At 43.6% G+C, this 17628-nt stretch overlaps 1 protein-coding gene across 6 annotated transcripts; it reads left to right on the top strand.

Moving 5' to 3' along the window:
* Positions 1–1184: 1184 nt before the first annotated feature.
* Positions 1185–16623, top strand: C6H3orf33 (chromosome 6 C3orf33 homolog). Of its 6 annotated transcripts, none has more exons than XM_028731351.2 (6): positions 1185–1356; positions 4604–4663; positions 9621–9653; positions 11746–11899; positions 14139–14299; positions 14868–16623. In XM_028731351.2, the coding sequence occupies exons 1-6, from the start codon at positions 1273–1275 to the stop codon at positions 15132–15134; spliced, it is 759 nt and encodes a 252-aa protein (XP_028587184.2). In that variant the 5' UTR covers positions 1185–1272; the 3' UTR covers positions 15135–16623. The 6 variants fall into 6 exon arrangements, with proteins under 6 accessions (XP_028587184.2, XP_028587186.2, XP_028587187.2 ...); XM_028731354.2 differs by having other exon boundaries at positions 1349–1457; XM_077929849.1 differs by lacking the exon at positions 1185–1356 and adding an exon at positions 1496–1634.
* The last annotated feature ends 1005 nt before the right edge of the window (positions 16624–17628 follow it).

Here is a 17628-nt window from a genome sequence, read left to right on the forward strand (position 1 = left end):
CCGTGGTCCTATCTGACTGGAGGAGCAGGAGAGCTACGTCACCGGGAAGCCATCCTATCAAGGGGGAGAGAAGGGATAGGGAAGAACTATCAGCCTCGCTTCCGGTTCTCAAAGGAGGTGCTTAAAGGCAGGGCAGAGAGGCGGGAAAAGATCCGTGAGGGGTAGAGCGGCTTTTTGGAGGCCGGAAGTGAAGAGCCGCGTGCTTATTTTGAGCAGCTGCAGGGGTTGCTTTGCGTTCGCCCGCTTCAAACCGACAGTCTGTTAAGTTTTGCAACTGATACCTCACTGATACCTGCAAACACTAAGCGGGGTGCTTAACCCTAACCATGCCTCCCCAAGAAATAAGTCCTGTGAAGTGCCATTGCCCTTCCCTCCTCTGGCAAATAGGTGTATAGGGCCGTAGCTGGCTTACCTGGGAGCAACCAGGTAAATTCAGTAGTCCTGAGAAGACATGGTTAGCTAGGGTTGCCCGCCTCTCCTGTGTTGTCCCATATTCCAATGCAAAATGCTACGTCCTGTATTGATACAGTTTTGTATTGCAGGTTTCTGCCAAAGGATCCTCTCTTAAATGCATGTGTTTCGAAGGGCGTGTGAAACATGGGCTTAGCCAGGATTTTTGTTAGGGGGTGCAGAACCAGAGTTTAGTATTTTTATTGATATATCTTGATTTGGGGGAGGGCAACTGCCCCCCCCACGCCCATGGTGTGAAAGGTCATATTTAAGCTCTGGGTAGCCAAGCTCAGACACGTGTTACAAATCCATGCGTGTGTTGACAATAGGCTGCAACAGATTGGTAATGGGTTGCTGAAGTCACATCATCATCATCATCATCATTATTATTATTATTATTATTATTATTAATTGAATTTATAGAATTCATATACCGCCCTATACACGGGGGTTTCAGGGCGGTTCACAGAATAAAATCAAGATATAAAACCACAAAAAACGTAATAAAAACAAAAACAACAACACTTCAGCACTGGATACAAAAATAAAAATCGCTCCCCCCCCCCCCCCATATTTGGCCAGAACAAAGGCGGCAACCCTAGTTAGGACTGCGCTGTAATCAGTTTACGGCAAACCACGAAGGGGAAGCTAGGAGAAGGAAGGAAGAACACCGGCGTCGACTGAATCTTTTTTATTGCAGCAGCAGCAGCAGCAGCAATGAAGGCGCGACTCCTGCAAGTGTCCGGCAAGCGGCGCTGCGCCCTGGTGCGCGCGGAAGCCCGAGGAAAGGAAGGCGCAGGCAGTGGCGAAGCCCGGTCAGCCATGGCGGGGCAGCGAGGCGGGGAGCCGGCGAATTACGTCTCTCGCCTCTCGGCATGGGCGGACGAGCACCTCACCCTCGTCCGGGTAGGAGCAGTGGCGAGGGAGGGAGCCGGTTGGCGCCTTGGCAGGGCGCGCTTGCTTGCCTTCGCCCTTAGGTCATTGGGGATAGGCTGAAACGAAAAGAGGTCAGAACGGCGACGACCAAGACAATAAATGGGCATGTTGAATCTCTGCAGCCCGGGATCCCTGCTGCTTCTTCAAGTATGTCGTGGCCGCGCACCATCGTTGGGGATGGGCACTAAGCATATGCTCAGAGGCGCTCTTTCCCTTCTTGATTGCGTGCCCTGGAGGCACGGGAACAGGTTCTGGTTTGTTGCTCTGCTGCGCTAGGCTGTAACAGGGACCCGGGTGCGGATGGAGGGGGGAACATGGGAGTCCCCTCTTTGGCCTATTTTGGTTCCGCCTTTACTCATGTGCACGATTTGCTTCAAGGGACACGGGTGGCGCTGTGGATTAAACCACAGAGCCTAGGACTTGCAGATCAGAAGGTCGGCTGTTCGAATCCCCGGGACGGGGTGAGCTCCCGTTGCTCAGTCCCTGCTCCTGCCCACCTACCAGTTTGAAAGCATGTCAAAGTGCAAGTAGATAAATAGGTACTGCTCCGGCGGGAAGGTAAACGGTGTTTCCGTGTGCTGCCCTGGTTCGCCAGAAGTGGCTTAGTCATGCTGGCCACATGACCCGGAAGCTGTACGCCGGCTCCCTCGGCCAATAAAGCGAGATGAGCGCTGCAACCCCAGAGTCGGCCACAACTGGACCTAATGGCCAGGGGTCCCTTTACCTTTACCTTACGATTTGCTTCACTGGCTGAGGGGACAATGAGATGCGTTTGGTCCTCCCTGTGAGGGAAGAGTTTGATTTCGTGGAGTCAAATGATGTTCCTCCGCAGTCCAAAGATGTTAGGAAATACTAACTTGTAAAGGTGTTCTCCTTCCTTCAAAGTATGAAGTGTTTTGTCATGTGGGGCAAAGAGGAGTTGGGGAACGGGGGTGATGCAGACTTGGGAAATAGTTCTGGAAACAAGACTGAACGTCACAGCCACCAGGTCTGTAAAAAAGGTAAAGGACCCCTGACAGTTAAGTCCAATCGTGAACACATTTACCTTCCCGCCGGAGCGGTACCTATTTATCTTTCACTTTGACGTGCCCGCCGACCTTCCGATCTGTAAGCCCTAGACCAGGCTTCCTCAAACTCCAGAACGAATTAAGTTCTTAACCTGAGGTACCACTGTGGCTACCCTCTGAATTCTCAGACTAATTGCACTCTATGCACAGAAGGAAGTCGGTTTATGAGGCTTGCTCCCTAACAGGTGTGTTTAGAATGGATTGAAGTATGCAAATATCAGGAGATCAAGAAATCTCGGGCAGTAGATCTAGCACTAATGATCAGGAAAAGCCCGAGCATAAAGGTGTGTTACAAATAAAATTAAAAAGTTGGAAGCTTGCTACTATCCATGCTTCCCAGAATACTCATATGAAAATTTATGCACATGCCGTAAATAAAATTTAGAGGATTAATCTGTTGCAATTCATTTCACTGGGTCGCCGCTCTTCCTGCCTAGACTCACTCTCACTAGCAGAGATTTGGGCAAGGCGTGAACAGCAGCAAAGGCTTGCATAGACCCATATGAAGCTGGCTGCATAAGGAGAGGAGGTGTGGAAGAGTATCTGTTGCTATTCACACTCTGGAGAGAGAGGCAGTTGGAAGTGAAAGTGGTTGAGGTTCAAAATAATGTGTGTGTGTTCCTTTTTACCAGAAGCTATTCTGGGAGTCAGATGGGAGACCTCTGGGTTCTGCTGGGCTACCTGCGGAACCTGGGTCAAAACCAGTAAACAAATAAAAATCGGCAAAATAGATTTTCAATATGTCATATTTTCTAAGATTTATAAATGACTGGCTCATTTGTGATGGGCAACAGTTTCAGAATGGCAACATCTCTGAGCAAATTCAATACGTCAATCATCTGTAGTTTAGTGTGCACAATGCTATGATGGCCATGTTCAAGATACGTTCCTAAGCATATTTACTCATAACCCAAAGATGTTTCAGTAGTGGTTCCTTGCCATCCTGGGAACATGTGAGAAGTGAGGTGCCACAGAGTTCTGTCAGGGTTGAAACTGGGTATGCTTAAGCCTAGAGAAGAGGAGACAGAGATGATATGATAGCCATCTTCAAGTATCTGAAAGGTGGTCACATAGAAGAGGGAGCAAACTTGTTTTCTGCTGTTCCAGAGGGTAGGATATGAACCAATGGATTCATGTTACAAGAAAAAAGATTCCATCTAAATGTTAGGAAGGAATTTCTGATGATCAGAACTGCTTTGAGAGTGGAACGGATTTCCTTGGAAGGTGGTGGACTCTCATTCATTGGAGATTGGAGGTTGAGTGGCCATCTGCCAGGCATTCTTTAGCTGTGATTCCTGAATTGCTGGGGTTAAACTAGATGACTTTTGGAGTCCCTTCCATCTTAGAAGTCCCAAGTATTTTAATGAGGTTTGGGGTTGCAGTTACTTGCATTTTAGCACAATCACATGCATATTTACTCCAAAGTAAGTTCTACTCTAAAGCCGCTTTGAGGTTTGTTTGCTTTTTACTATATATAATAATAATAATAATTTATTATTTATACCCCGCCCATCTGGCTGAGTTTCCCCAGCCACTCTGGGCGGCTCCCAATCAGTGTTAAAAACAGTACAGCGTTACATATTAAAAACTTCCCTGAACAAGGCTGCCTTAAGATGTCTTCTGAATATCAGGTAATTATTTATCTCTTTGACATCTAATGGGAGGGCGTTCCACAGGGCGGGCGCCACTACCGAGAAGGCCTTCTGTCTGGTTCCCAAGTAGTATATAAATTTTATGGAGAGGGGGATACAATCCCAAGAGTAAGCCATGTGGAATTAAATAAGACTTCTGAATAGGCCCAGTTAGGATTGTGCTGCTAGATAATGAATTCAGCAGATGCCCCCAAAATAATTATAAATTTTGTATCACTTACTTTCCTTTTATTTATTTAACTTTTTCTTTAAATAATGGATTGCTTAGAGAAAACTAAATCTGAGATCCCTTTGTAAACTTAGTTTTGTTGTTGTTGTCTAGATTAACTGAAACCTAAGTCAGAAAACCTTTCTGACGCATAACTGTGGCTGCTCTCAGATATGTATTTTTTGCTTTCCTCTTTATAACGATAGCATGCTCTGGCTTCAATTAAATGAAAGTCATGTAGTGGAGACTTAAAGAATTTATGAAATAATTTATTATGTTATTTTCTGCAGAACATCAGCACTGGAATGGCGATAGCTGGAGTAATTTTACTTGCAAAGAGTGTAAAATTGGTAAGTTATGTATTGAATTTAATAATGTTTATGAGTTGCCTGAAGCGGTTAGGTGCTGCACATAGCACAAGTTCAATAATGAGCAGTAATTGCTTGCTTATCTGTAATTTTTAGCCAAAGTCTATTACTGTAATTGAGCCTTTTCAATCTGAAGTGTACTTTTAGCAGAATATTTAGATCTCTAGCCTGCTTGATCCCTAGAGTAAGCTGAAATTTGAAAACACAAGCAGATTCACTGCAGACGGTTTTCTAACTAGAATGAATATAAAATAAATTACTCTCTGTTAAAATGGTGGTTTTATCTACTCAGGGCCAATTGAAATGAAGAGGACTTAAGAGTCCTTCCCAGAACTGTCAAGCTTTGTTGATTTTTCACTCTTAGGACTTTAAAAGGTTTAAGGAGCATCTCTCCATATATCAATCCACATAATCATTGAGATCCTTCAGGGAGTGTTGTAATTGCCAACTAGGTAAGATTGGCTGATGCATGGAACAGGGGCTTGTCACTCATGGACCCTCCTCTACAAGAAGACCTGTCAAAGCCCATCATCACTTGTTCTTAGAATCAAGACTTTGGGGGTCTCATTTAACATATTTAATTATACTTAACGGTGCACCACATTTTGGCTGTTCAGTTTGTTGTGAAAAGACGACATCCAGCTGCTCCAGTTTCTCAGTTAATCAAAATGGCCTAGAATATGGCCTAGATACAGGCATGAAATATCAGTTTGCCTTAAGCTAGGAATTATTTTTTGTTAGGGGAGGGGTCATACCTCTGGCGAGAGATACATTGTGTTCCTTCTGGGGTAGTTCGCCACCTTTGATCTCCACCCTGCTCTCACTTGTAGCTCTACAGAAGCGCTGGCCTAAACTATTTACCCCCAACCTATTTCAAAATTTAAAAAAAGAGTACAAAGGCCTTCTGGCTTCAAACAAAAAAGGCAGTCTGAACAAAACTCCTGGTCTCTCTTACTGAATGCCTCACTAAACAACGAAACTAAACCCTTCTGGAAACTGGTCTCCGGTTTCCTGAGCAATAGCTCCCCAGCCCCTAGCTGTGCCATTCCAACTCAGGTAAGGTAAAGGTAGAGAGACCCCTGATCATTAGGTCCAGTCGTGGCCGACTCTGGGGTTGTGGCGCTCATCTCGCTTTATTGGCCGAGGGAGCTGGCGTACAGCTTCCGGGTCATGTGGCCAGCATGACTAAGCCACTTCTGGCAAACCAGAGCAGTGCACGGAAACGCCGTTTACCTTCCCACCGGAGCAGTACCTATTTATCTACTTGCACTTTGATGTGCTTTCGAACTGCTAGGTTGGCAGGAGCAGGGACCGAACAACAGGAGCTCACCCCGTCACGGGGATTTGAACCGACGACCTTCTGATCGACAAGTCCTAGGCTCTGTGGTTTAACCCACAGTGCCACCCATGTCCCCTTCCAGTTCAGGTATGGGAGAACAATTTTAGAAATATATTCATGGAAAATTCAAATCTCCCCGCCAGTTTTTATGATGAAGATTCGGCAGAACTGTCACTGCCCCTACAATGGAGCCCGGTTACAGTGGAAGAAGTCTATACATTAATTGGGAACCTGAAGAGTGGTAAGGCCCCGGGAAATGGCTTTATCTCAGTTGAATTGATCATATCAAATCAGCACTGGTGGGCTCCTCTTCTGGCGGCACTTTTTACTATAGCAAAAAACTCGGGCAAAGTACTGTCTAGATGGCAACATGCAATAGTAGTGTCAAGGTGGTGTCTGCTCTTCACAATTAAACCCTCTGCTCACTCAGAGAGATATTTACAGTTGTACCTCGGGTTAAGTACTTAATTCGTTCCGGAGGTCTGTTCTTAACCTGAAACTGTTCTTAACCTGAAGCACCACTTTAGCTAATAGGGCCTCCTGCTGCCGCCGCGCTGCCGGAGCACGATTTCTGTTCTCATCCTGAAGCAAAGTTCGTAACTGTTTCTGGGTTAGCGGAGTCTGTAACCTGAAGTGTATGTAACCTGAAGCGTATGTAACCCGAGGTACCACTGTACAGTTCTTTATTTACATATGTACAAACAGCTACAGTTCCAAATCATGCGTCTGAATCCGATGAGTTACATTCGGGGAGTGGCTTCCTTCAGCTCCTTCTCCAACACAGCAGACGTGAGAATCTCACGAGATGTCTTTGATCCCTGCATTTTAACTCTGCTCGCCTGTGCTGAAGGCACCGCTTCCCCTTCTGTTCCTGAACTCCCTGCTTGGTGGCAGGGCTCTCCAGCATCGCAGAGCCCTGACACCACTTGGCTGCTCTCCGCCTTCTCCTCCCCTGCTTGTCTGTCATTTCCCTGTTTTCCCCGTCTGACTTGTCCCTGCTCTGATACTCCCGCTTCCCTTCACCCAAGGGCGTTCCCTGTCTGTTCCATGACAAGTAGTCCCAATCTTTAAGAGAGGCCAGCCAAACATGCCTTCTAATTATAGGCCAATCAGTCTGCTTTCAACTATAGGAAAGCTGTATGCCCACTTTCTCTGTAACAAACTGACAACTTTTCTAAATGACTATAATATGCTATCTGAAGCTCAGGGAGCTTTCCGCGAGAACCACTCAACATCAGACCACTGTCTAATGCTGCCCCTCCTAGCCGAGAAGTACACTAGACCTCTACAGGGAAAACTCTTTGTGGCCTTTATGGACCTGAAATCTGCCTTTGACTCCATCACCAGATTCCAACTATGGTCCAAATTACTGGTACATCTAGTACTGAAGGATAAACGTCTCCTATATCTTATAAAAGCCCTGTACTGTGGAAGCAATTTGCTGGTTAGGTGTGGGTTGCAGGGCCAGCTCTTGGACTGTATTGAGATGGACAGGGGAGTGAGACAGGGATGCATTTTGGCCCCCACTTTGTTCAGTTTGTTTCTGAATGACTTAGAGGCAAGCTTAATGGACCCTGATGGCCATCTTCCAAAAATAGGGACGAGAAAGACCCCTTTCTTGTTGTATGCAGATGACGCAGCCATTCTCTCCCAACCCAGACCTGGCCTGAACTACCAACTAAGGAAATTCTCAGACTACTGCTCTTTTAATGGGTTATCCACCAATTATGAAAAATCAAAAGTCCTGGTGTTTGAGAAGAGATTGTCCCCGAGTAAATAGGTACTGGACGGTCACAAACTAGAGCAGACCAAATTCTTCCAGTACCTAGGGCTTCTATTTCATCATTCCAAGTCCTGGAAACATCATTGGTAAACCGCCTATCAAAAGGCAGAGGTAAGCAAACTGGCTATACTATTATTTTATACAAGGAGAGGCCATTATGTTCCACCAGCCATTAAGGTATTTAATGCAACATCTGTCTCCCAACTCCTCTATGCCTCAAATGTCTGGTTCAATGGCTCATTCTCCAGGTTCGATGGCTTCCATGCAAAGTTTCCCCGGTCCCTCCTACAAGTTCCAAATTGTGTTCCAAATGCAATACTGTTTTTAGAAACGGGTGAATGTCCTCTATCAACTAAAGCATGGTGGACTGCCCTGAGATACTGGCTCAAGATCTCAGTCTTTGGCCTAGGGAAGGGCTTACTTCCATACCTAAACAATGAGTTTACCAGCTCATGGATGAAAATTATGGTTAGAAAAGCCGCTTCGATTGGTATGCCACCTTCTCTCCTGTACCATCTGGCCAAGGCAAAGGCTCTGGGACATATCACATAGTGATCTCCGATCTCAATCTCATGTTATCTGTGGCCCATTAGCAGTAGGAATTTACTATGGGTTCGAGTTCCAGACACCTGCATATCTTAGAAATTTGTCTGTACCAACATAACATCTTTTCACCAAAGCCAGATTAAATGTATTCCCATCAGAAGTGTTAAACGGCATACTGAGAGGTCTCCCTTATCAAGATAGGATCTGTTGACTGCATGAGGCATATTTTATTGCATTGCGGACAATATGATCAAGCTAGGGAACTATTGATTAAACCACTATTGGCAAATCGGCCGGGTCAATCTGAAGCCTACCATATCAAATATCTTCTGGATGACAAGTCCAATGGTATCACAGTGGCCGTGGCAAAGTTCCTTTCAGTAGTCATACGAATCAAAGATCAACATACCCATGACTAAACCAATAACGCTTCGGTCTCCCTTCCCTAGGGGGGCGTCTGTATGAATCTGTATTTTATTCTGAATCCATGTTATGGGTTGTTGGACCGCAATAAAGATTATTATAAAATAATCAGATTTCAACTGGAATATCTGGGAGGCATTTCTTGTTTTTTTCACATAATTTGGGACAGCTTTTTCACGTGTTACTTTCCCCTACAAACCTTTTTTGAGAGATTGGCTGGAAAACAGCCTCATGTGTTTCCTTGAAACGCAATAGACTAGTTGGGCATTAGTGTTCCAAGGCTCTGTTTGTGTCCCAGGCTAGTCACGTATTTCACAGACAAAACATATTTGGCTATTTCCCAGCCAAATCCTTATTTGTTAAGCAAGCAAATGAGGAAAACTGACGTGGAAAGGCTGTATTGTAACAATTGCTTGATGGCCCAAATCAAGCTTCACTTCTTTAAGGATGTAAATCACTAGGATATTAGCTACTTTGTTCAGGACTATGTTCTGTGTAAAAACAGCTGCTTTTATATGCGTTCTATTAACCTTCCATTGCTATTTTATGTTGCGTTGTTTCTCTCTCCCCAAATCACCCAGGATGTTTCTCTTAAATTATGTTTGATTTCCTTTGTCAGTACCTGTATGGGTCTTCCGGCACATGGCAAATAAATATTGACTTTCCTGGGCAGTTTTCCACTTTGCGATCTATGTTGATCTCCTCCTATATGAATCATTTTCTTGACAGTGTGGAAACCTATATTGTTCAAATGGGGGTTCGTAATTTACAGATGAGATGGACAGTAGCATCACTGTGTGATTTTTTTTTTTTAATCTGCCTTCACATGATTTTTGTTTTATTCGCAGAACTATCTGATGAGATACATTGCTTTAGAAAAGGTATCTTACACTGTTGGTACACCCTCTCCTTCCTAGATGGAGAATGGGATACCGTGTGTGTGTGTGTATATATATATATATGTGTGTATGTGTATGTGTATGCAATTTGTTTCATGTGTTCAATTAGTGACGGGTCCATAAGCAATCAAGATTCAAATGTCACAATGTGCCCACTGGGATTTCTGAAGACCACATTGACAGGCCCCTGATTTCTTCTTTTCAGGAGCTGTCATCTCAGGCTGGTGATATAGTGAGTGGCTGTGTGCAAGGGCCAGTGCAGAAAAGTGGTATGTGTGAAGCAGTAGCAATATTAATAGTAGCAGCAGTACCATGAGTAGTAGGTTGGCAGGGAGTAAAAGAACAGATAATGGCAATGTGAGAGACACATTACCACTTCATTGACTATCCTCCCTCTTTGCCATTGGAACGCTTTGCCTCCTGCCATCCATCTGGCTCCTGTTGTTGCATTTAAACACCTCCTTCAAAACTTGGCTGCTCACCATCTTTCTCCAACTCAGTCTTCCACCTTTACCGTTCCCCACCTCTGCCCTTGCTTTGAATTTCATTTTGTATCTTGCAAGCCAGAGGGTGGGCTTTGTTTTTAAAAGGTAAAAGGTAAATGATCACTGGATGGTTAAGTCCAGTCAAAGGCGACTATGGGGTTGTGACGCTCATCTCGCTTTCAGACCGAGGGACCTGGCTTTTGTTCACAGACAGCTTTCCAGGTCATGTGGCCAGCATGACCGAACTGCTTCTGGCGCAACGGAACACTGTGACGGAAGCCAGAGTGCATAGAAATGCTGTTTACCTTCCCGCCACAGCGGTACCTATTTATTGACTTGTGCTGGTGTGCTTTCGAACTGCTAGGTTGGCAGAAGCTGGGACAGAGCAACGGGAGCAGGGATTTGAACTGCTGACAAGAGGCTCAGTGGTTTAGAACACCACACCACCTGCATCCCTTTGTTTTTATATGCAACTTGTCTAGTTGAGATGTAGCCTAGGAGTCGGCTTCAGTGTGTGAGCAGGTCTTGCTATGTTTTAAATTTTAAATTAGTCAGCGCTGTGCAGTTTCTGTGGCCAAACATGGTTTCACTGGAGTATTTTCCATGTTAAGAATATGTCATGTCAGTTGCTTTTGGAAAGCCAGACTATGCGCAATCAGCAGACTTGTTTCATTATGTTTATTTACAGAACCTTCGGATGTTGTTTGCAAGGTCTTCTGTTTCTGTGAAGAGACCTTGCAGGACAACAGGAGAGAAGGATTGGGTAATAAATTAATTCCTGGTGGCTTGACCTCCTCAGTAATAGAAGCCAGATGTGATATGAGCAACATAGCAAAAGACCATTCTGGTGGTAAACTCTAGTTACTCTGCTGGGTCCTGCTCCATTTACCAGCTTCTCCTACATCCGTACTGCTTTTTCAGAGGTGGGCATCCACCCTCCACACTTCTCTTCCCCTCCCCACCCCCCAAAACCTGGCTCCTTTTCCTTCTGAGATGAGTTGAGACTGAGGACCTGATCCCATTGAGGGAAATGTGCCAAAGTTGCTAGTAGCACGTTGCTAGTAGGATGTCTATAGGGCAACATCATACGTTAAATTTTGAAATGTCCCAGGAATATACTTTAAAATGGTAAAATGCAACAAGCATGTTTGCAAGCCCATGTCTCACACAGATAATATTCAGAAGGGAACTGTGAGGGGTTGCTCTCCTTTGTTGAATGTGCACTCATCGGCAGCCCATAATGTGTGAAACAGCTCTTAAGTAAAAAGAAGAAGAAGGGGAGAGATATACACATATATTTTCTCGCAAGGCCTGATTTTCTTCAATTGTTTCAATGTATAGCCAATTCTATGTCAGGGGCTTGAAGGTGAGTTGTGATATGTGCATCACAGAGTCTTAAACTGCTTCATAGAATAGGTTTATAGAATGACAACTTGCCATTGAGTGATACCTGTAACAGGTTATAGCTTGGAAACATTTGCTGGTATCTTGTTATGTGAATTAAATGATTACAGAGATCTATCCGGACATTACAAGTTCTTCATTTTTTTATTCCCTCTCCCCTGTCTCTTTCCTTTTTTCATGAAAAGACAACCAAATTCACAACTGCTATGGAAATACCAGTGGAATTTATAGAGAAGAACGTTAAGTTGCGGGGACGGTTGCACCGAATAAGTGAACGAGGATTGGAAATTGAACATGTTCCCATTACCCTTCCAATCATTTCATCTTTGCAGAGAAGATGTAAGTAGGATGAAAGACATGCGTGAGCCCATAGTGGCCAAGTTAAACATTATTTAACTATCTGCAAACTTGATACTGTTAATAGCATGATTATCACAGTCTGTACCTTTCCGCTCATTTTGTCCTGACCTCACCCTTCCACACAATTCCACCACCCCAATCATGTAGGTATGTATGTACAAACTCAGAATAACACTTCATGCATTTTATGAAAAGGACTTTATTCCAGGAAAGCTTATGCCACAAGAGTCCTTTTTGGTTTTGATACTTAATAATATCCCAATCTGCCTGGTATCATTGAATGGAATCCCCAGAAAATGCATATGCAAAGCAAATACAATGTGTGCTTAGACATTGCAAAAGAATTTGAGTGCTTTAACTGTAATCCTAGCTACATATTTAATTCAATGAGACTTGCTCTCAGGGAAGTGGGGTTAGGATTGCTGGCTTAATCTCTTTGAGAAATCCATGGGAAATGAAATCCAGCAAAGTGAAAATAGAATAGCAAGGACCCAAAGTGTTGCACAACTTGTTCCACTTAACTCAGAGGCAATTCAGGGTTGCTTTTTCCCCATGCTACATGAGATACAACTGAAGAGAATTTCAAAAGCCATTTGCTTGGGGTCTACTGTTCAAGGAAAAGGTAGCAAAAATCTTACTGAGCTGAGCATAACTAAGTCCTTGGGCTAAAAGTCATTCTTAAGCGTAGTGATTCTAGAATTCTAGAACTATTGTACCTACCATGTGCTCCTTTCTTACTTCTGCAAGGCTTGATGTAGATATAACATTGTATTTCCATAACAGTGTCACACAGATGAAAATAACTGCACCGTTGACTGTTTTCCTACTTCAAAGACAGAGGTTCTAGTACTTTTCAAGTATAATCCATCCTATCCTAGCTATAGAGTGAACATTTTCTAAATGAGGACTACTTCATACGTTACAGCTTGAGCAGCTTGTACTTATGGTATAAAATTTGAAGCACATACTTCTTATTTTCTCAAGCCTTCTGCACGCCTTGGAAACACATGCTGTGGGACTAAGGTTAACTGTCACTCCTTACAGGAGATTATTTACAAGGGTTGTCTATGTTATTTTTCATTCCTCAAGTGTTGTTCTGTCAGGTGTACAGCGCAGGTGTATAGCCTGTACCATTTAAATAAGCAACGTCAAAATATGTTTTCCTTTTTCATGTCTGTATCCCGACCACTTTTGATACAGAAAGCTGTACAGTACAGTTGGTCTCTGGTGATGGAAGGTTATTATATTCCACATCATTGGAAATATGAATGAATTATAGCTAAAAGCTATAAGCCATCACAACTGGTCACAATGCGTAGAATACAAATATTTGATTTAAAACTGAACAGCGGCAACAACAACAACAACAGCAAAGCAAACATACAAAAATACAAAAATCACACCTGCATAAGTTAAGCACTCCACATCTCACACTTCCCCTTATGATGCTTGTCTTGGTGCCTAGCTCTCAACTTACTTGCAGCCAAGGCAAATTTTGCAACCAGTGCAGTAATAAATATATTATGGCCAGCCAGCAAAATAGAGATTTTCTCAAGAGGAGGTGGGTTTGAAAGAGAGCAAAGGATGTAGTCGAGGAATTTTTTTCTAGGGGATGTATATAAAGGGCACTGTAACAAATAGGGTTCAATGTCCTCCACATTTCCCGACTCACAGATGCAAAGTCTTTGTTATTAAATCTTCCCATTAGATATGCAGAGGGCATGCACTGAGAACGCAAAGCTGTAAATACTTTTCTAAGTGGTCCCAGCATGAGATTAATAAAGTATTGCTCCAGCCCAAAAGATTTTTTATATATTGGATATCAGGATGCGTATGCCATCTGGAAAAGTGAATGAAGGCCCCTCCGTTTAAAGTCCAAATAAATTTTTTCTTTGATGAGTTGCTTGACTCTGTTAGAGGCAAAATTTGGTAGGGAGTCCACATTAATCCCATAATAATGGAGAATATTGGAAATATTACAAGCCAAATGATTTCTGAAGTAGCTTTGGCTCTTTCAGCCTATGGCAAATGTTAACTTAAAAAAAAAAGCCCCCCAAACCCACAGTTCTAGCTGTAAAACCAAGAATATTCACTCAAGCTGCGAAATTTTCCATGTAAACCTAGCAGATCAGAACCCCAGCTGCTTAGATTTATTAAGCCAACAAAGTGTCTCTGATAATGTTGTAATTAAACAATGTTATTGTGCATGCATCCTTAGGGAATTCAGATGGTTTATTGCTGATCAGACTTGCTGGTGTGGAGTTAACACCAGATGGCACGGTCTGGTTGAAAGAAGAGGTAAAACCCCCACAGATGATGTGGTTCCAACTTCTGGGAAGGAAGGACTCGGCGCTTGATTGCCTTGTGGTAGTAAGGAAGGTAAATAAAAATGGGGTGGGGAATGGATATGCATCCATGAAACCTAATCCTAAGCATATATACTCAAGACCCTCTGTGTTCACTGGGACTTGTTGCCAAGCAAAAATGCATAGAGTTGCAGCCTTAATCTCTGCATATTTAATATTTTTAAGGTGGGTGGCGCTGTGGGTTAAACCACAGAGGCTAGGACTTGCCGATCAGAAGGGTGGCGGTTCGAATTCCCGCGACAGGGTGAGCTCCCGTTGCTAGGTCCCTGCTCCTGCCAACCTAGCAGTTCGAAAGCACGTCAAAGTACAAGTAGATAAATAGGTACCACACTGGCGGGAAGGTAAACGGCGTTTCCATGCGCTGCTCTGGTTCGCCAGAAGCGGCTTAGTCATGCTAGCCACATGACCCGGAAGCTGTACGCCGGCTCCCTCGGCCAATAAAGCGAGATGAGCGCGCAACCCCAGAGTCGGCCACGACTGGACCTAATGGTCAGGGGTCCCTTTACCTTTAATGTGGCTGTTGTTTTCTGTAATTCTTGTGTAAGACACTCAACAGCGCTATCGATGTCTATTCCGAACAGGGTAGATTTTCCAGTATCTGCCTAAATGAAGAAATCCTGAGACGAGGGCTTGGCAAGACAGTCCGTATTGACGGACTAGCTCACGAATCCCGGATATATTGGAAACTGCACAAGAGGCTCCTTCGAGCTGAATTGAAAGCCGTGAGGAAAAATAAAGGAATCTGGAAAGAAGAAACGTTAATTGAGAAGCTGAAAGAGCGTATAAGAAACAACAGATACATGCAGAAGTTGAAACAATTTGCATCATGGCTAAGCATCCGCCTCTAAAATCGAGGGGTTTGTCGAGGAGGAAGAACACACACACACACCAGATGGAGAAGGATGCAACACTGTATTTTCCTCCTGTCAGAATATCACAACTAATGCCTGGCCTTCTGTTGGTGGCTTCTGCCTTAGGGGAAGAAAACGAAAACATCACAGAACATGTTTCTGGAGGAGATAGATGCACATAGCGTATTCAGATATTAGTTTAATTCAGATGTAAGTTATCCAAAAGTATAAAAACAGAGACCCAAATTTAGGCCACGTAACATTCCAGCAAGAGAATAAAACTGAAAGCTTGCTTCATAGAGGGAAATACTTGAATTAACGGGGGTATGTCTCATCCATGCATGTGGCTGCTGTCAGTCCTTCCCTAATCGTGGAGCACCTGAATTAGGCAGCAGACAGAGTGGAGAAGCCTTTTCCCCCCCTGTGAGGTTGTGAGTGGAACATAGGCTCAGTTCCCAGGATTGGGAACCACCGTTCTTAATCAGCTAGTGCTGATTTCTTCTGCTGCATCAGCCTGTGATGAGGTGGTAATGTACTGAACAGTGACTTGAATTCCTAAATGCTCTTTTGGGGTAAATTTAGCTCACGGCATCAGCATGAGCACAACACCTTTGCTGTAAACTGGTGCAATTTGACATTGGTGCTGCCATCAACTGAAAACGTGGGCATTTGCCACCAGTGGGTTCCGTAGTCTCTGTTCCCAGGGATATTACAAGTGTACGGTGTCATACATTGCACCATGCACAAGCTTTAAAAATCGGAATCGCAGTTCTTGGTTTTTGGTTCTGGGAATATACCAGGACTGTTCTAGAAGAAGTTGCTTTCACTTGATTCTGGTTGTATTCTGAAGTTTGGTTCTAATGCAACTGATGCGTGGGGTACTGCACCATGTTCTGTGCTATCTATGTGAGTTGTGATTGGCTGAAATCCACCGAACCGTGTGGGGAAACAGCTTCTCATGAACAGCATCACACCCTCTACTGAGCAGTGCCTACACGACAGCATTACAAACCACTGCACATAGTTGTGGCTTGCGTCAGTTAGGCCTTGGTTGGTTCCATAGGAGCTGAACAGATTTAAAAGTAAAGGGACACTGCTTACATGGCTTTTGAACTGCTTTCTAAGGTTGCAGTGCCAGTTGAAATGGAAATTCATTCATGTATGACCTTCGTTATGTATTCCTGCCAAGATTAATTGACCTGATTGATGATCATAAGATCTGAGCACTTGACTCATGTTTACTTTGGTGGAACATTATGTATGCCTGTTTGTTCTGAACCATTTAATTTATATGCTTAGCTAGAATTTGGCGGCCCGATGATAAGGCTACTGTTTTAATAATCTTGCTAAACAATCTAGAATATGATAATATTGTACACGGAGGATTAAACATAGTATTTCTCCTGTTGTCCTGTATAATTTTTGAAAATTGCTCCCTTAAAAGGAGTATGTCATATATATAGTCATTAAAAGCTTAACATACTTAGTTACATATTTCTATACCTTGAACAAATGAAGCGACCTTTTCCTCTCTTGGAAGTTCCCTAATATCATTTTCCTTAGCCGTATAGCTGAAAGCACCACAACTAAAAATGTGGTTTGTATGTGCACAGAGCATCTGTTACTGGCTATGACAGATGGCACTTGGTGCACGCACGAATTTTGTGGTTGCCAACAGTGAGGGAAGCCCTTTTTGTGAGCCTGCATCTCAGGACTGTACCTTATGTCTTGTCGAAAGGATAAATCAATAGGCAGTGCCATATTACCTGAGACTGTCATTATTGTTTATGACTCCTAATAATTAGTGCTATGTGCATGGGTTTATCAACAGAAGCATGGAGAAAGAGTTGAGGAATTGAGCTGGATCCTTTCTCAGCTAAGAGGCATTAAATTGGAAAGAGGGGGTCTTGGCGAGGGGCTTTGCTAACTGCACTGAACAATAATCATGTCCTTCCAGTCCTTGGCTCTGCCACAATGCCTTTTTAGTATATATTTTTAAGGCACTGCAGAGGCTGTTCCTCCACCCCTCCACGCCTCTCAGCAAACCCAAAACTAGGTTTTTCATTGCAGCAGCTGTGCCGATTGCAAAACACCTGTGCAGTATGAAAGAACGAATGAAAATATGCATCTGTGCAGTATGTAATAATAATAATAATAAGAAGAAGAATTTATTTATACCCCGCCCATCTGACTGGGCTTCCCCAGCCACTCTGGGCGGCTTCCAACAAAATATTAAAATACTGTAATACATCAAACATTAAAAGCTTCCCTAAACAGGGCTGCCTTCAGATGTCTTCTAAAAGTCTGGTAGCTGTTGTTCTCTTTGACATCTGGTGGGAGGGCGTTCCACAGGGAGGGCGCCACTACCGAGAACTGGGTAGAGTTATTTAAAGAAGAAGAAAATAAATGTAATGTGCATTTCTTTCATTACCTACCAGCAATATTAGAGAACAACCTAAAAATATACGTCGTTTGAATGTTTCAAGATGTA

The sequence above is a fragment of the Podarcis muralis genome, chromosome 6, assembly GCF_964188315.1.
Source record: "Podarcis muralis chromosome 6, rPodMur119.hap1.1, whole genome shotgun sequence".
Lineage (NCBI taxonomy): Eukaryota > Metazoa > Chordata > Lepidosauria > Squamata > Lacertidae > Podarcis > Podarcis muralis.

Excerpts from the sequence above, each read along its gene's own strand:
- C6H3orf33 (XM_028731351.2), top strand. The coding sequence starts at position 1,273 with ATGGCGGGGCAGCGAGGCGGGGAGCCGGCGAATTACGTCTCTCGCCTC. Across the intron at positions 4,664-9,620 it reads TTGCAAAGAGTGTAAAATTG|AACTATCTGATGAGATACAT; the intron begins GTAAGTTATGTA and ends TTTTATTCGCAG. Across the intron at positions 9,654-11,745 it reads GATACATTGCTTTAGAAAAG|ACAACCAAATTCACAACTGC; the intron begins GTATCTTACACT and ends TTTCATGAAAAG.